The following is a 14553-nucleotide window of genomic DNA, read 5'->3' on the forward strand; positions in this document are numbered from 1 at the left end:
TATTCATGCAAACCCCATTTGTCTCACCTCTGTAGGCAAGGAGGTATAGTCGTCTCACCTCATTATGGTACAGCGTCTCTATCCTAATCTTACTGGTAGCTTGGTAGGTGTACAGAAGAACCTCCTCTTCTGTCAGGGATAGACTTAAGAAGCCCCAGTCTAAGGTAAGTACACAAGCTCATTGGCTACCCAAGGGCTGGTAAACATGGGCTATTCCCCTTAGGACATCAATTGTAAAGTAAGTAAATGCCCTTTGTAAAGAATTTTGATGTAAAAATCTGTTTTATAACCACTATTGATATCCCGTAAGGGACAGGAATGTTACTAGTGGCAGATGGAACACTTGGATGCATATGTAATAATAGAGCATTCCACTTGTTAGCTACTTCATGCGATAAATTTGGTTGTCTTTGTGAGTCTACTGGGAGATGGGAGTGGGAGTGGTGACAGTGTTGGTAGCTGTGGCAACATGTGTGGCAGTGTGGCAGGGCATATTATAATGGACCAGGCTTCAGGGAAGCAGCCATCTGGGTATCTGGGTACAAATGTGACTGGCACTAATCTCCCTAAACACTGGATATACAGCCTATCCTGACAAAATTCAAATTCAAGAATTCCTCCATTTTGTCTTTATAGCAAGGGTATAGGAGAATTTCCATCCAGTACTAATCCCTCTGCTTGATGCTAATAATATGTTCATTGATGTCTAAGTACTTGAGCATACAGCCTGCCATGCTTGCCAGCATATGTGGGTCCCAAGTGCCTTCCATAGTTGGTGTTCTTACCTAGAATGGTTATCATATATCATCTTGAAACATATAATAGTCAGTGCTTGGCCTTACACACATGAAACGAGGGTGGAGAATGGGGAGGATTAGAAGCAATAGCTTGCTCCAGTAAGCATGCACTTGCACATACAGAGAAACACTCAAGCAATAAATATTTTTTCTAAGATTAACAACAATGCTCTGTCACACTGGGTCACTAGAGCGGAATGTCCCCCCCCCCCCCCCATGAAATTACAATTTTTTTCTTTTTAAGATTAACGCAGGCTAAAATGTATATTAGGTGAACAAGAAACTGCTTGTATATGGTGGAGTTATTTTTGGGACTGGAAACACTGCATGAGTGGAACTTAGTAGGGTCTTCTTTTGCACATATTTATCAAGGTCTGCCAGGCTTTTAAGGGCTCCCGATGTCCCGGATGGCTCATTGGTTTTATCTTTACCTATTTTGACCATTTTGAGGTAGATTATCTGTCTATATGACCAGGTGTTGAGCAGGCTTACGATGAGCTAGTGTGCTATGTTACCATCATATTCAATGGTCAGGCCACGCTCAAGCCACTCACTACTCTGAATACCCTAAACACAAAGATAGGGCAATTTTGGGTAGTACTATCAATACAAACAAAATTGGCCAAGAAAAGGCCAACTACCACACAAAAGACAACAATATTCTAAAAATATATAAATTTATTGAAAAGTATATTAATAAATAATGAACAGTAAGCAAAAGAGTTTCAGAGGTAAGTGGTGCAACCACACATAAGTGTAATGAAATACATGCACTTAGGCTTAAATGAAAAGTCTATGCTATATACTGAGTCAATGCAATATAGAGAAAATGATCCATGATTACTCCATGAATTGAAAAAGAAATGTACATTTACTATTTTTAGGTTTATACATGGAGAGACCTAAAGAATCTAACAATTATTGAAGATAACAACATCTTCATGCAATATTGCAGACACAGAAAATCATGAGCATTTTGAATAGATGACTTTACCTTGCATGTATATCAAACACTGATACGCGCCCCGACGCGCGTTTCACCACGCAAGTGGCTTCGTCAGGGGGAGAGACTATGTGGCTGAGTATTTTCCAAGGATATATAGTGTCTCAAATAAAATAATAATTAGATACAGCTGCTCAAAGAAAACCACGATCCACTCAGACGGGAATATAGTATAGAATGGCCACGTAGCATAGATGCGCATGCGTACTATAGGAACAGCCAATGCGCGTGTGCGAGAGTATCAAGACAACGTGAGACATTCTAGACACCGCGCCTGGCTGCGCATGCGCAGAAAGATGGACGCACATCGCATATATACAAAAAGGATGATCAAAGCGTCATGAGACGCTATGCATATCAGTCAATGTGTGCATGCGCCTTCAGATGCCCATTAAGCTGCATATATATATGAAAGATATTAAGCTACATATATATAAGAGGGACAAAACGTCTAAAAAACTATATGTATCATGCAAATAACTGCAGCATACTCAATATATTCAAAGGTACTAACAGTCATAAAATGGTGCATCTAAATGCAATAAAATCGCACCTATAACGCATTAGTGTGAACCAAGACAAAACAATTCATTTTTAATACAAAAATGGTGCATACATATATATATCATTATTATATTTAATTAATAATATATAGTGATAACCAATATCATTTAGTATTTGTGTATAAAAAGTGAAAAAATATATTATACTTATTCAAAATAAATAAGTGAATTGAGTGAAAAAGTGCACAGTGGCGAAGGTGAAAGTGAAAAAAATATATATTACCAATATAAAAAATATTTAATTTATGCATAATGCACCATATATATTACACCAATGTTATAAAAAATTATTAGTACCCTCCTGATACATACAATATACATATATATCATTCTTTATTATAAAGATGACTAAGATCTATACAGGGATGGATTCATTGTCACAATTCTCAATTCGTTGGATCTGTTTTCTTGTTCCTATGATGTAGCTGTAGAATATAACACCTCTATGATATTACACTTCAGGCAAGACAAGATAGCATACCCATGACAGCCCGGGCCAGTTCCTGTCGTCGGTCTCATTTAACAGCCCAGATATCCATGGGGTCAAGGTTATCTACTGGAGTAAGCAAACACTCTCCAGGTACAACTGAACTTGGTTGTGCAGGTAGTTCATGTATGCTAGCTGTCGTGTGCCCAGTTGGCACTGCAAAGTAAAAAAAATTCAGGTTCTTCGTGTCCAGATACTGTATAGGCTACTGCTAGTACTTCTGATTTTCCTTCTGCTACTTGCAGTGGTAGCCCTGTGAAAGTGGCAGAGTAAGTTCGATTGGAGGACTGATAGCGGGCCAAGACCTCCTGGTAATTTCAAGTTTATTGTATTGGATGTTTTTGTCATTTACTCATGTCTCAAGCCGACCCGAATATAAGCCAAGGCCCCTAATTTTACCACAAAAAACTGGGAAAACTTATTGACTTGAGTATAAGCCTAGGGGGGGGGGGGGGATGCAGCAGCTACTGGAAAATTTCGAAAATTAAAATGGTCGGAGTTTTTGGGTGCAGTAGATGCTGGGAAAGGGGAAGGGGAGGGGGTGTTTTGGTTGTCTGTCTGCCCCTTACCTGAGCTTGAGGACTGTTTCCCCCCCCACACACACACTTGGAATTCAGTCTGGCTGAATATAGGGTATCTGCAGTGCTCCTATTAACCCCTTCCAAATGGAACAGAAGCACTGCAGATACCCTGTATTCAGTAGACCGGGCACTTTCAGACACAGGGATACCTAATGTGTATATGTTTTACAGTAATTTTATACTTTTGTATGTATTCCACGGAAAGGAGGGATTTACAACTTTAAAAAAAAAAAAAAAAAATTGAAAGCTTCTTTTTCCCCCCACTATTTTATGGGAGATTCTATACATTGATATTGCGGCTATTTTTTTTTTTTTTTTTGCTGACTCGGAGTATAAGCCGAGGGGGGCTTTTTCAGCACAAAAACTGTGCTGAAAAATTTGGCTTATACTCGAGTATATACTTTGTACATAATTCTTTGTACATCAGCCTGGGAATTAATTGGGCTATTAAATAAATATTAATAATTCCAACAAAAGTCATTATTCATATGTTTAATAGAAAAAATTGTTAAAAACTATTTGGAGGGTGCAGAATAAAGATAATATAGCGCATGATGAAAAGCTTCCTATGTGAAAAATAGCCTTTGTACTAACAAGTATATAAACATACATTTATCTTGCTGCTAGTATAACAATGACATATCAATTTACGTACTGTACCTGAAAATCCCATTCTAATTAACATTTTCTATACTCTTTTATTGAATGTGTAGTTTTCCCACTTTGAAAAATTGTCCAATAATATTTTGTTCCTGAATGATCGCTTTATTGCCAAAGAAAATTACAAGTTTAGTTTGTGAACTACATTATAAAGGGAAACTTAGATTCTAACCTAATCATAAAAACATCGTTATCTAATTAAACATGCAAAACTCATTACAATGACAAAATATACGGCGGCGTCATATTATATTTTAGCTGTCCTTGTCTAAATGTTTTTGTAATCATTATTATTATTTTGTTCTGCAAATCTTGTAGTTAATAGTGTTAATAATTATGTAACATACATGCCGACAAAGTATATTGAAGACATCTGAAGACAAATTAAAAAAATAGTAAATATAAAATACAGGATTGTTTTTTTTTATGTTTTGCTTTTATTTTTACTTCAATAGTACAAATCAATATAGGAAATGTTATAATGTATGTCATTAAGAAAAACAAACAAACAAACATACATTATATGTGCTAACTGACGTCTCAACTCCCAGTACCTGCCCACACTCTCCTAACCCGCCCACACTCTCCTAACCTGGCAGGGAGGGGGCAGCGAGGTGGAGAAGACGGCAGCTGGATCGGCATCGAAGTGAAGAGCAGCGGACCAGCCATCTCTGGAGGTAAGTGGACACCAAGGGGGACTAAGTAGCCAGAGGATTAAAAAAAAAATCCTCTGGCTACTTAGTGATTCACTACACAGCGTGGATTCTAACAATTGTTCGATTCCATTTTGTATAGTGAATAGGATTGCTTTTAAAATCCGATCTCCGATTAGTAAAAAAATCCCATTGACTTGCATTGGGATCGGAATTGGGATCGAGATCAGGTTCGAATGAAAAATGATCGGAAATTGGATTTTAAAATCGATCCTGAAAAGTCAGGATCAGCTCAACCCCAGTGCTAACCCTAAGGGTGCCTTCACACGGAGTTACGCTCCGTGTATTCTGTCCATTTTACACGTGTAAAAATACACGTGTAAAATGTAGTTAGCCATTGAGTTCAATGTTTTTTTTTAAATTACAAATTAATTGCAAAATTACACACATGCAAAAAGACACGTGCGAAAAGACGCGCGTTAAAAAAAAGCCATTGAACTCAATGGCTAACTACATTTTACACGTGTATTTTTACACGTGTAAAATGACAGAATACACGGAGCGTAACTCCGTGTGAAGGCACCCTTACCTTCTAAACCGGTTAGTCTTAGGAGACCAAGAGATTACTCAGCAGTGTTGTCAAAGTAAAAGACATTTTAGGATGGATGATCTAGGATGGTGATATTCTATTCACTTGTACTATTGATTTGGGAAATAATATTAATTTCATTGTTCGATTAAAATAATGTTTCATAAGGAATTTTTGTTCTTGAAAGACATTTCAAAGATCCAAGCCTAGACTGGGACTAAAAAGTGGTTCTGACATACAGACCCCAATAGCCCACATACAATATAATAGGAAAAGTAGTGGCCAACAATGTGCAATGTTCTGACTTTTGTATTACTTGGTCTTGACATTCCCTATTTTCCCTTAAATATGTAAACTACATAATTAATAAAAAAAAAAGGAAAATTAAAGTGGTACAGGGGTATACTTGTCTTTTAAATTTTTGCTATGTTCCCTAGATACATAGGACTACTACATACTAGTGCATCTCAATAAATTAGAATATCATCAAAAAAGTTATTTTTTTTTAGTAATTCAATTGAAAAAGTGGAACCCATATATTATATTGAGTCATTACAAACAGAGTGAACTTTTTCAGGTGTTTATTTCTGCTACTATTGATGACTATGGCTTACAGCAATGGAAAACCCAAAAGTCACTGGAGGCAATCAGTCTGTGGCACTGCAGAGGTGTTATGGAAGCCCAGGTTGTATTATACCAGCCTTCAAATCGTCTGTTTTGTTGGGTCTTGTGTCTCTCATCTTCCTCTTGACAATACCTCATAGATTCTCTATGGGGTTAAGGTCAGACGAGTTTGCTGGCTAATCAAGCACAGTGATACTGAGGTTATTAAACCAGGTCTTGATACTTTTGGACAGGTGTGGACTGGTGGCAAGTTCTGTTGGAAAATGAAAATTCCATCTCCAGAAAGTTTGTTGGCAGAGGGAACTATAAAGGTCTCTAGAATTTCCTGTTAGACGGCTGCGCTGACTTTGGTCTTGATAAAACACAGTGGACCTACACCAGCAGATGACATGGCTCCCGAAACCATCACTGACTGTGGAAACATCACACTAGACCTCAAGCAGCTTGGATTATGTACAGCAACCTATCCACTCTTCCTCCAGACTCTGGGACCTTGATTTCCAAATGAAATGCAAAATCTACTTTCAACTGAAAACACCTTTGACCACTGAGCAACAGTCCAGAACTTGTTGATGATATTCTAATTTATTGAGATGCACTAGTAGTTGCAGTACCCAAACCGAGCATAAACACAATGGAAGGACAAAACTCACTGACTAGACGTGAGTCAAGTGATAATCATACACATTAGGGAGAGTGTGTGCCTACATAGGCAGTACGGAGACTTACAAGTCATTCCTGCTCCGTTAGGGATTCTGGGTAAAAAAACATGCAAATCTATTCTCCAAGATGTAATTAGGAGAACAGTGCCTCTGTATGCTGACCTCTAGAGGGCAGCCTCCTTAACATCATGCATGACTCAGTTATTAAGCCTACCGACATGATGCGGATTTAATTGCCAAATTAGTATTTCTATTCCAGAAGGAACATATATTGTCTCTCACTCAGCCAAATCAGTATCCCTGCGCTACATATATATATATATATATATATATATATATATATATATATATATCTCCTATTAATATTATAAATGTGAAAGTTTGTGAGTTTGTGGGTTTGTGGGTTTGTGTGTTTGGATGTTTGCATTTTCGGATGTTTGTTCCTCAATCACGGAAAAACCGCTCCACCGATTTGGCTGAAATTTTCCACAAACATAGTTAATACACACGATTAAACAACAGGCTACTTTTCGTCACAATAGCACACATACATTTGTGCCAGGACCCCCACAAAACCCAAACTCACACCACCATCTCTGCAATCTCACACACTTTGGACCATAGCAAGCCACAAAATTCCTATTGCCCTCTACAGCCTCGTCCCTAACCCCACACAATCACATTCACATATACTTTACCACTTTGCCCCTCACCTTACCGATACTCCAGGAGGCTCTCTTTAACGCTCCGGAGCAGCCATGTTTGCCGACCCCCACCGCTCTGACAATCCGCGACACCCCCCACCCATGTCAATACCCCTAGGCAGTCTAATAAATGCAAAAAAAAAAGTTTAAAAAAAGTAAAAAAAATATAAAAAAAATAAATAAAAAGGATTAAAAATTCAAATCACCCCCCTTTCCCTAGAACACATATAAAAGTAGTTAAAAACTGTGAAACACATACATGTTAGGTATCCCCGCGTCCGAAATCGCCCCCTCTATAAAGCTACACAAATATTTTTCCTGTTTGGTAAACGCCGTAGCGGGAAAAATGGTCAAAAGTGCCAAACCGCCATTTTTTCACTGTTTTGATTCTGATAAAAATTTGAATAAAAAGTTATCAAAGCAATAACATTTCCCGAAAATGGTAGAACTACAAAGTACACCCGATCCTGCAAAAAAGGACGCCCTATACATCCCCGTACACGCACGTATGAAAAAGTTACGGCTGTGGGAATATGGCGACTTTTCAAAAAATAATTTTTTAACACAGTTTTGGATTTTTTTTAAGGGGTCAAAATGTAAATAAAACCATATAGAATAAGTATCCCCGGAATCGTAACGAAACACAGAATACAGGGGACATGTCATTTTGGTTGCACAGTGAACGCCGTAAAACCAAAGCCCGTAAGAAAGTCGCAGAAATGCATTTTTTCTTCAAATCCACCCCATTCTGAATTTTTTCCCTGCTTCCCAGTACATTATACAGAATAATTAATGGTGGCATCATGAAGAAAAATTTGTCCCAGGAAAAATTAGGACCTCATATGGCTCTGGGAGCGGAGAAATAAAAAAGTTATGGGGTTTAGAAGGAGGGGAGTCAAAAACGAAAATCAAAAAATGCCATCGGCGGGAAAGGGTTAACTTCAAATACTTCTGTCCCAAAGTCACTATGTAAAGTTTCTCACAACACCGTATAGCGGCGGAAATACAAAATAACTTCTACACAAAAGTCTCACGTATTCTCTGAATTAAAGAAAAAACAAGATACAAAGTTACATTTCGTATCCCATCCCTTATACACAGTACGAAAACCTTACCCATGCCTGTATATACCCACTTCTACAGTCACCGCAGACGAAGTCGCGGGTACCAGCTAGTATATATATATATATATATATATATATATATATATATATCACTATATATATAACAATAATTGTCAATATATATATATATATATATATATATATATATATAGTGACAATTGAGAGTAGTTTAGCATCAAAGGTAAGCAGTTTTCCTTGATTTACAGAGGTCTTGGTGGCGCTGGGTGCCAAATAAACAGCAGTTCACGTAATGCAAACCAAAATAAGTGACTTTATTCAGCTTATAAACAGGAACAAACATAACAAACAGCCTAGCCCACACACAGGGCAATACCTCACTTCTTGAACCCTGTCTGATCTACTGAGTGCAAGATATTTTACTGGCAGACTTTGAGAGGATGGACATTACTGGATTGAGAACAGTAGAATGGTCAATGAGTTGTCCAACAGCCTATTCTGACCTAACTGTTAGGAGGTATAGAGCAGTGGATATGTGATGCACGCATGGCAAACAGGTTCCGGATAACTTCTTCTCCTCCCAGCAACTGCCGTTCTTCTTCCCGGGCTTTTGGTTATATATTTCTGCCTCTGCAACCTAACCCTGTGACAACCTACCATACCTTTGAATTAACCCAGTGACTGCAGTCCATCCGTCTCCACGTCATGTGGTCCTGGTATGGTCAGCAGGATATAGTTAAAAAAAAACTAAATAATAATATCCGGCGTAGCCCAACTGGACACTGAATCGCAGGGCACCCTGGTTTGAACAAGGCCCGACAATTAACCTCACTGCCGGGCTACACCACAAACTAGGTGCTTCTCTGATAGCTTCTCAGAGAAAGCTCTTGTAGTTCAGAGCAGCTGCTAATGAATTATAAAGTCTTGCAGTTACTGCACTGCAAGACGAACACAAACTTGACCGTGTGCTCCCAGTAGCTTACTGGGCCGCACCCACCACAGCCACCTGCTGTGGAGCACAACAGGTAGCAGCCTGCCTAAGGTAGGAGATTCCACAATACTAAATAAAGGATAGATTCCCAGAACTCTAACTAAAGGAATGGTTTCCCACAATTTTAACCAAAAGGCTGGAGATTCTCTTAACCTACCTAACTGGGGCAACTAGCTGCAAAACTAGTGTCTTGCACGGACATGCACATATGGCATTTGAGGTTAGAGCACTGGGCCGCCCAAACCTGCCTCCTTAAATGGAGGGAAGGCGGGCCTGATCACCCAGGCTAGATGCTCAAACTAGGTGCTCATAGGCTGACACCACTGTCAGTCAGCAGACTGACCATGCCCATCGGCTGCAAGGGAATCAACTCCATGCATGCTGGGCTGAGCAGTTACAGGGGAACAGGCTGGAACCCTGATATCTTGGCCACACCTGCCACACGGTCCTGACAGGTCCCTCCCCTTAAAGCTCCGCTTGCAGTAGGGTCCCATCTAGAATCTAGAACTCTTACATCTTTATTAAGAAATACAGGTATCCAACGACGGTTGGGCTCAAATATTGTAGCCTTGTACTGACTGCTTCAATCCTGCCTTTGCTGTGAGAAACACTGCACTAACTGCTGATGCGATGATTTGTGGAGCAATTGCATATAACAGCTGGTCATCCCAATGAAGTGAGGTAAACTAAAGGCTCAGCAATATATGCAGGACATTCTGTGGCCATATGTGTTGCCTTTCGTGGTAGGGCTTCCAACTGGCATTTTTCAACAAGGTAATGGTCAACCACAAACAAAAAGGATTCCTAGGAATGTCTCTCCCAGATTGCAACTCTTCCTAGCATTTGTGAGACAAGCTGGGATGCCATCTTCAGCAACTTTCAAGTGTGCCTTAGGCCAAGCTGCAACATCTGTTGGCAAATGTGCTGAAGGATATGATTCAGAATCTTTATGCCTCCATGCCCAACTGCATCTCATCTAGCCACCCAACAGGGTAATAGAGTCTCCTTTCAATCGTACATCGTATAGTTTACAACTTGTCATTTCCCTCTAGTATTGCAATACTTACACGTCATCATTACATTAACAAATATAAAGTTTATTTATGACATAGAATATTTTTTTTCAACCTTTTCAAGCAAAATACTCTATTGTGAGAAAACGTCCCAAATGAGTACCCCCCAAAGTAGCGATCACTTATAAATGTTAATAAAATAAGGCTTATTTGTAACCTTCATTAACAAATTTGTAATGGCCCCCTAAGGGCCCCCACATGTAGTATAATGGCCCCTCAGTGCCCCTAAACAGTATCCTCATACTCAGTATAATGGCACTGTCATTGTTCCCAAATGTGTAATGGCCTTCACACTTCAATGCTCCACATGTAAAATAATGACCACAAAGGTATCCCGCATATATATAAAAATAAAGGTCTCCACGGTGTCCCCATATATTGGGATGGATAAAGGGAACCATGGACCTCTTACTGTTAAGAAACTGAACCTGGGGGCAAACGGTGGCTCAGTGGTTAGCATGGCAGCCTTGTAACGCTAGAGTACTCGGCTCAAATCCCACCAGGACCAAGATCCACAAGGAGTTTGTGTGTTCTCTCTCTGTGTTTGCGTGGATTTCCTCCCATTCTACAAAGACATACTGATAAGGAAAAAAAATATATACATTATGATCCCTATATGAGGCTCACAATCTACATAAAAAAAGAAAGTGAACCCAACGTTTATGCCGAAGTTCCCTGTGACAGAATACTGTCTCATTGCAGTCCCCACACAGTAATGTTTTATAGTGACTCTCTACACAGTATAGTGTCCCATAGGAGCTCTCAATGTAGTATAATGTCCCATAGTGGCCCCCAAACAGTATAATGTACCATAATGACCTCTCCACACAGTATAATGTCCTATAATGACCTCTCCACACAGTATAATGTCCCATAGTGCCACCTCCATACAGTAATAATGTCCCACAATGGCAGTATAATGTCCCATAGTGGCCGATCCATACAGTATAATGTCCCATAATGACTCTCCACACATTATAATGTCCCAGAGTGTCCCTACATTATTAAAATTTTAAAAATCTTACATAGATAGGGAATTTTTAAAAAATAATTTTGGCTTTGTAGTGACACTATAACGGAAAGCCACGTGACCTAAGTGAACACTAAGTAATTAGTTATAGGCCTCAGAAGTCTCTGACATCCTCTCTAGAAGGCAGAAGAGCATGGGAAGCAGCACCAGAGTCCAAAGAAGGTGACTCTGCTAAATATACTCTGAAGGTCAAAAGAGTATAATCATAGCTTTATAATTGCATTGTCCACTTTATAATATGCACATGGATATGAATGAGCTCTTTAATGTGAATGTATAGCATTTCAGAAATAAGCCCAATGATGTGATAACACTAGGCAAATAAATTGTATAACATAAATAATAAGTAGTTATGTACTTTAATTAAAATATTGTTAATTCACCTACTTTTCTTCGCTCCCCATTGATACCTCGCCATTGCTCAGCTTTTCGTACAATATGGCTTAATTCTTGATTAGAGATCTCCAGATCACAAGGAACATGGCAGACTCCTTCATCACAAGTAATGCGTTGAAATACATCCAAAATCCAACTTTCCTTGTGTATCCTATTGAATAAATATAGATTCTAAATAAATCTAAATACTATGTAGAGAACATATTAGAAATTGGAACAAACATACTTTTAAGCTATGCTTTATTCATTTGATACAGATATGCGAGAGATGAATAGTAGGGTGCTTATGTGTCCTGCTGTCACCCACTTAGTTATTGATGTGTTGTTTCCACTGCACACTACGTAGTGACAAACCTTAGGGGAAATTCATCATTCTGTTCTGAATTTCCATTGCTTTCATCTGTCTAAGGATAAGAGCAATGGACAATAACAGAAGAAGAGTTCTCATTGACTCTATGGTAGAGTCCCCATTGACTCTAGTTTTTATTTTTATTTATTTTTTTAATACATGATAAAATACATGATGGAAGAAAGTTCTGTTTGCATCACTCAATCTTTGTAGCTCTGATCCTATGACATTGTTCGTTCAACAAGTTCAAAGAGGGCCTGGATGCCTTTCTTGAAGAGGACAATATTACGGGTTATGGACTCTACGTTTTAAGGACACATTGATCCAGGGTTTTCATACTGACTGCCAGGTTGGAGTCAGGAAGAAATTTTTTTCACCTGAAATGGGGCAATTGGCATAAGCCTCATGGGTTTTTTTTGCCTTTCTCTGGATCAAAACTGTAAGTGAGTGTAGGGTTATAGGTTGGACTTGATGGTCTGATGTCTTTATCCAGCCTCAAACTATGATGGATGAGAGCAACAAACATTAATAATGGTAGTGTGAATCTACCCTTATTGATAAGAAAAATTGTCATTTCCAGTTATCAGTTTATTAATACATATTTAGGAATACATAACCAGAATTCAGATTCTTCTTTCCTCCCACATCTACCATCAAGGGAATGCTGAGGCACCGCCATATACAGCACATTATATGGTCAGCCAGTCTTTCTAGTGCAGTTGACATTAATCTAATGTGTATGGCAAACAGCACAATTGGTAACTGTTAGTAAATTGATACCAAATGCAAATCTTCAAATCCATAATAAATTGGGTAAGGGTTGAAACTAGCATGTCTCATGAGCCCAGAATCTACTTTGACAAAGGTCTCTGTCCTATTTATATAGTTAGATATTCTTTACAATATTTGGACTGTAAGCTTTCCTGGAAAAGCCCAGGCACACAGATGAGGATTATTTTATGCTCTGTATTTTTATCCTTTTATAGGAATTAGGTCTAATTTGCATTTAATATTACATAGAAAATACAGCGAAATCCCTGCACATTGCAGGACTGCCTGATTCAATTAGCCAGTGATACAAGTTACTTATTACTACAGATTCCTTTCCGTCTAATAAATTGTTTATTTTTCTTGATGAGATATCCGTTAAAATAAATTCTGAGTGCTTCCGAATATCTGGCCTGCATTCTGCTTACTTTGGTCATCCATTATCCCTTTAGCATCCACCACTGAAGTAAACAGGATTTTCAATGTATATTTCAAAGTAAAGGATGAATATTGGCCATATCAAATCTGAAAGCTTTTGATATTACAGTAACAATCTGGCTCATTTTTCATATTTAGACATATGGGTGAAACAGGATTTCTCAGTTTAATTTCAAATATTATAAAATGTACTTATTTATAAAATGCACATTAGAAATTAATCTATGCTATTTAACATCAAAGGGAACAGGAACATTTGTGAATTCCAATTTTAAACAGAAAAAAAAGCAAATTACGCCAGTTTATTAAAGTTTCGTGTTTATGCAGGGGGACACATGAAATTCTATAGCATAAATCCATTTATATTGTACAATAAAAGATGCACCATCTGCCCATATTAACACCTAATTTCATTGCAATAACTGCATATAACTTGTTTCACTCAATTTATATTTCTTTGCATCTGTAATTTACCTTTGTATCTTCTTCTATATGCTGTTTCCTAGCCACTATCATTTTTCCAGATTTGGTGACCTCTATTTTAGTACATGAAGTTGTGTGTATTGAGTGGTCATAGGAAGTTCTATTCTTTATTTTCCAGGCTACTCAGTTTGTACTATCACAGCAAAAGAAAATAAATACATGGGATGTATAGTATGAGACTATTTAGTTTCTTAGTAAACTCTTCTGGGCAGGGACTAGAAAGGGCAAAATGGCCAAGTTCAACCTGAATATTCCAAATTGTTCAGTTTTTAATGAAACCTTAATCTTAACTCTTCTTTATAACATGATAATGTCCCATTTGTAAAGAACTGTGGAGTATGTGGAGTATGTTGGCCCTATGTGGAAAACATTACAAGAAACCAGACAAGATCTATAACAAGATAGAGTGCAGTTTATATATCTGCTTTCTCTACATTTCAATATCTCTTGGTTATGGTATATCATGGTATACATTGACATTTGAAAGGGGATATAATTAGAGATGAGCGAGTAGTATTCGATCGAGTAGGTATTCGATTGAATACTACGATATTCGAAATACTCGTACTCGATCGAGTACCACTCGCTATTCGAATGGAAAAGTTCGATGCAGAACCAGC

At 38.2% G+C, this 14553-nt stretch overlaps 1 protein-coding gene across 1 annotated transcript in view; it reads right to left on the reverse strand.

Annotated features, from left to right (window-relative positions):
• The window catches only part of LOC142201153 (uncharacterized), a 50824-nt gene extending 36858 nt beyond the window's left edge, over positions 1-13966 (reverse strand). The window contains exons 1-3 of the mRNA XM_075271978.1: positions 13925-13966; positions 12250-12299; positions 11887-12046 (exon numbers count right to left, since the gene is read on the reverse strand). Of these exons, the coding sequence (XP_075128079.1) occupies positions 11887-12046; positions 12250-12299; positions 13925-13966 (252 nt within the window). The remainder of the gene's footprint in view (positions 1-11886; positions 12047-12249; positions 12300-13924) is intronic.
• Between the last annotated feature and the right edge of the window lie 587 nt (positions 13967-14553).

This window comes from Leptodactylus fuscus, chromosome 4, assembly GCF_031893055.1.
Source record: "Leptodactylus fuscus isolate aLepFus1 chromosome 4, aLepFus1.hap2, whole genome shotgun sequence".
Taxonomy (NCBI): domain Eukaryota; kingdom Metazoa; phylum Chordata; class Amphibia; order Anura; family Leptodactylidae; genus Leptodactylus; species Leptodactylus fuscus.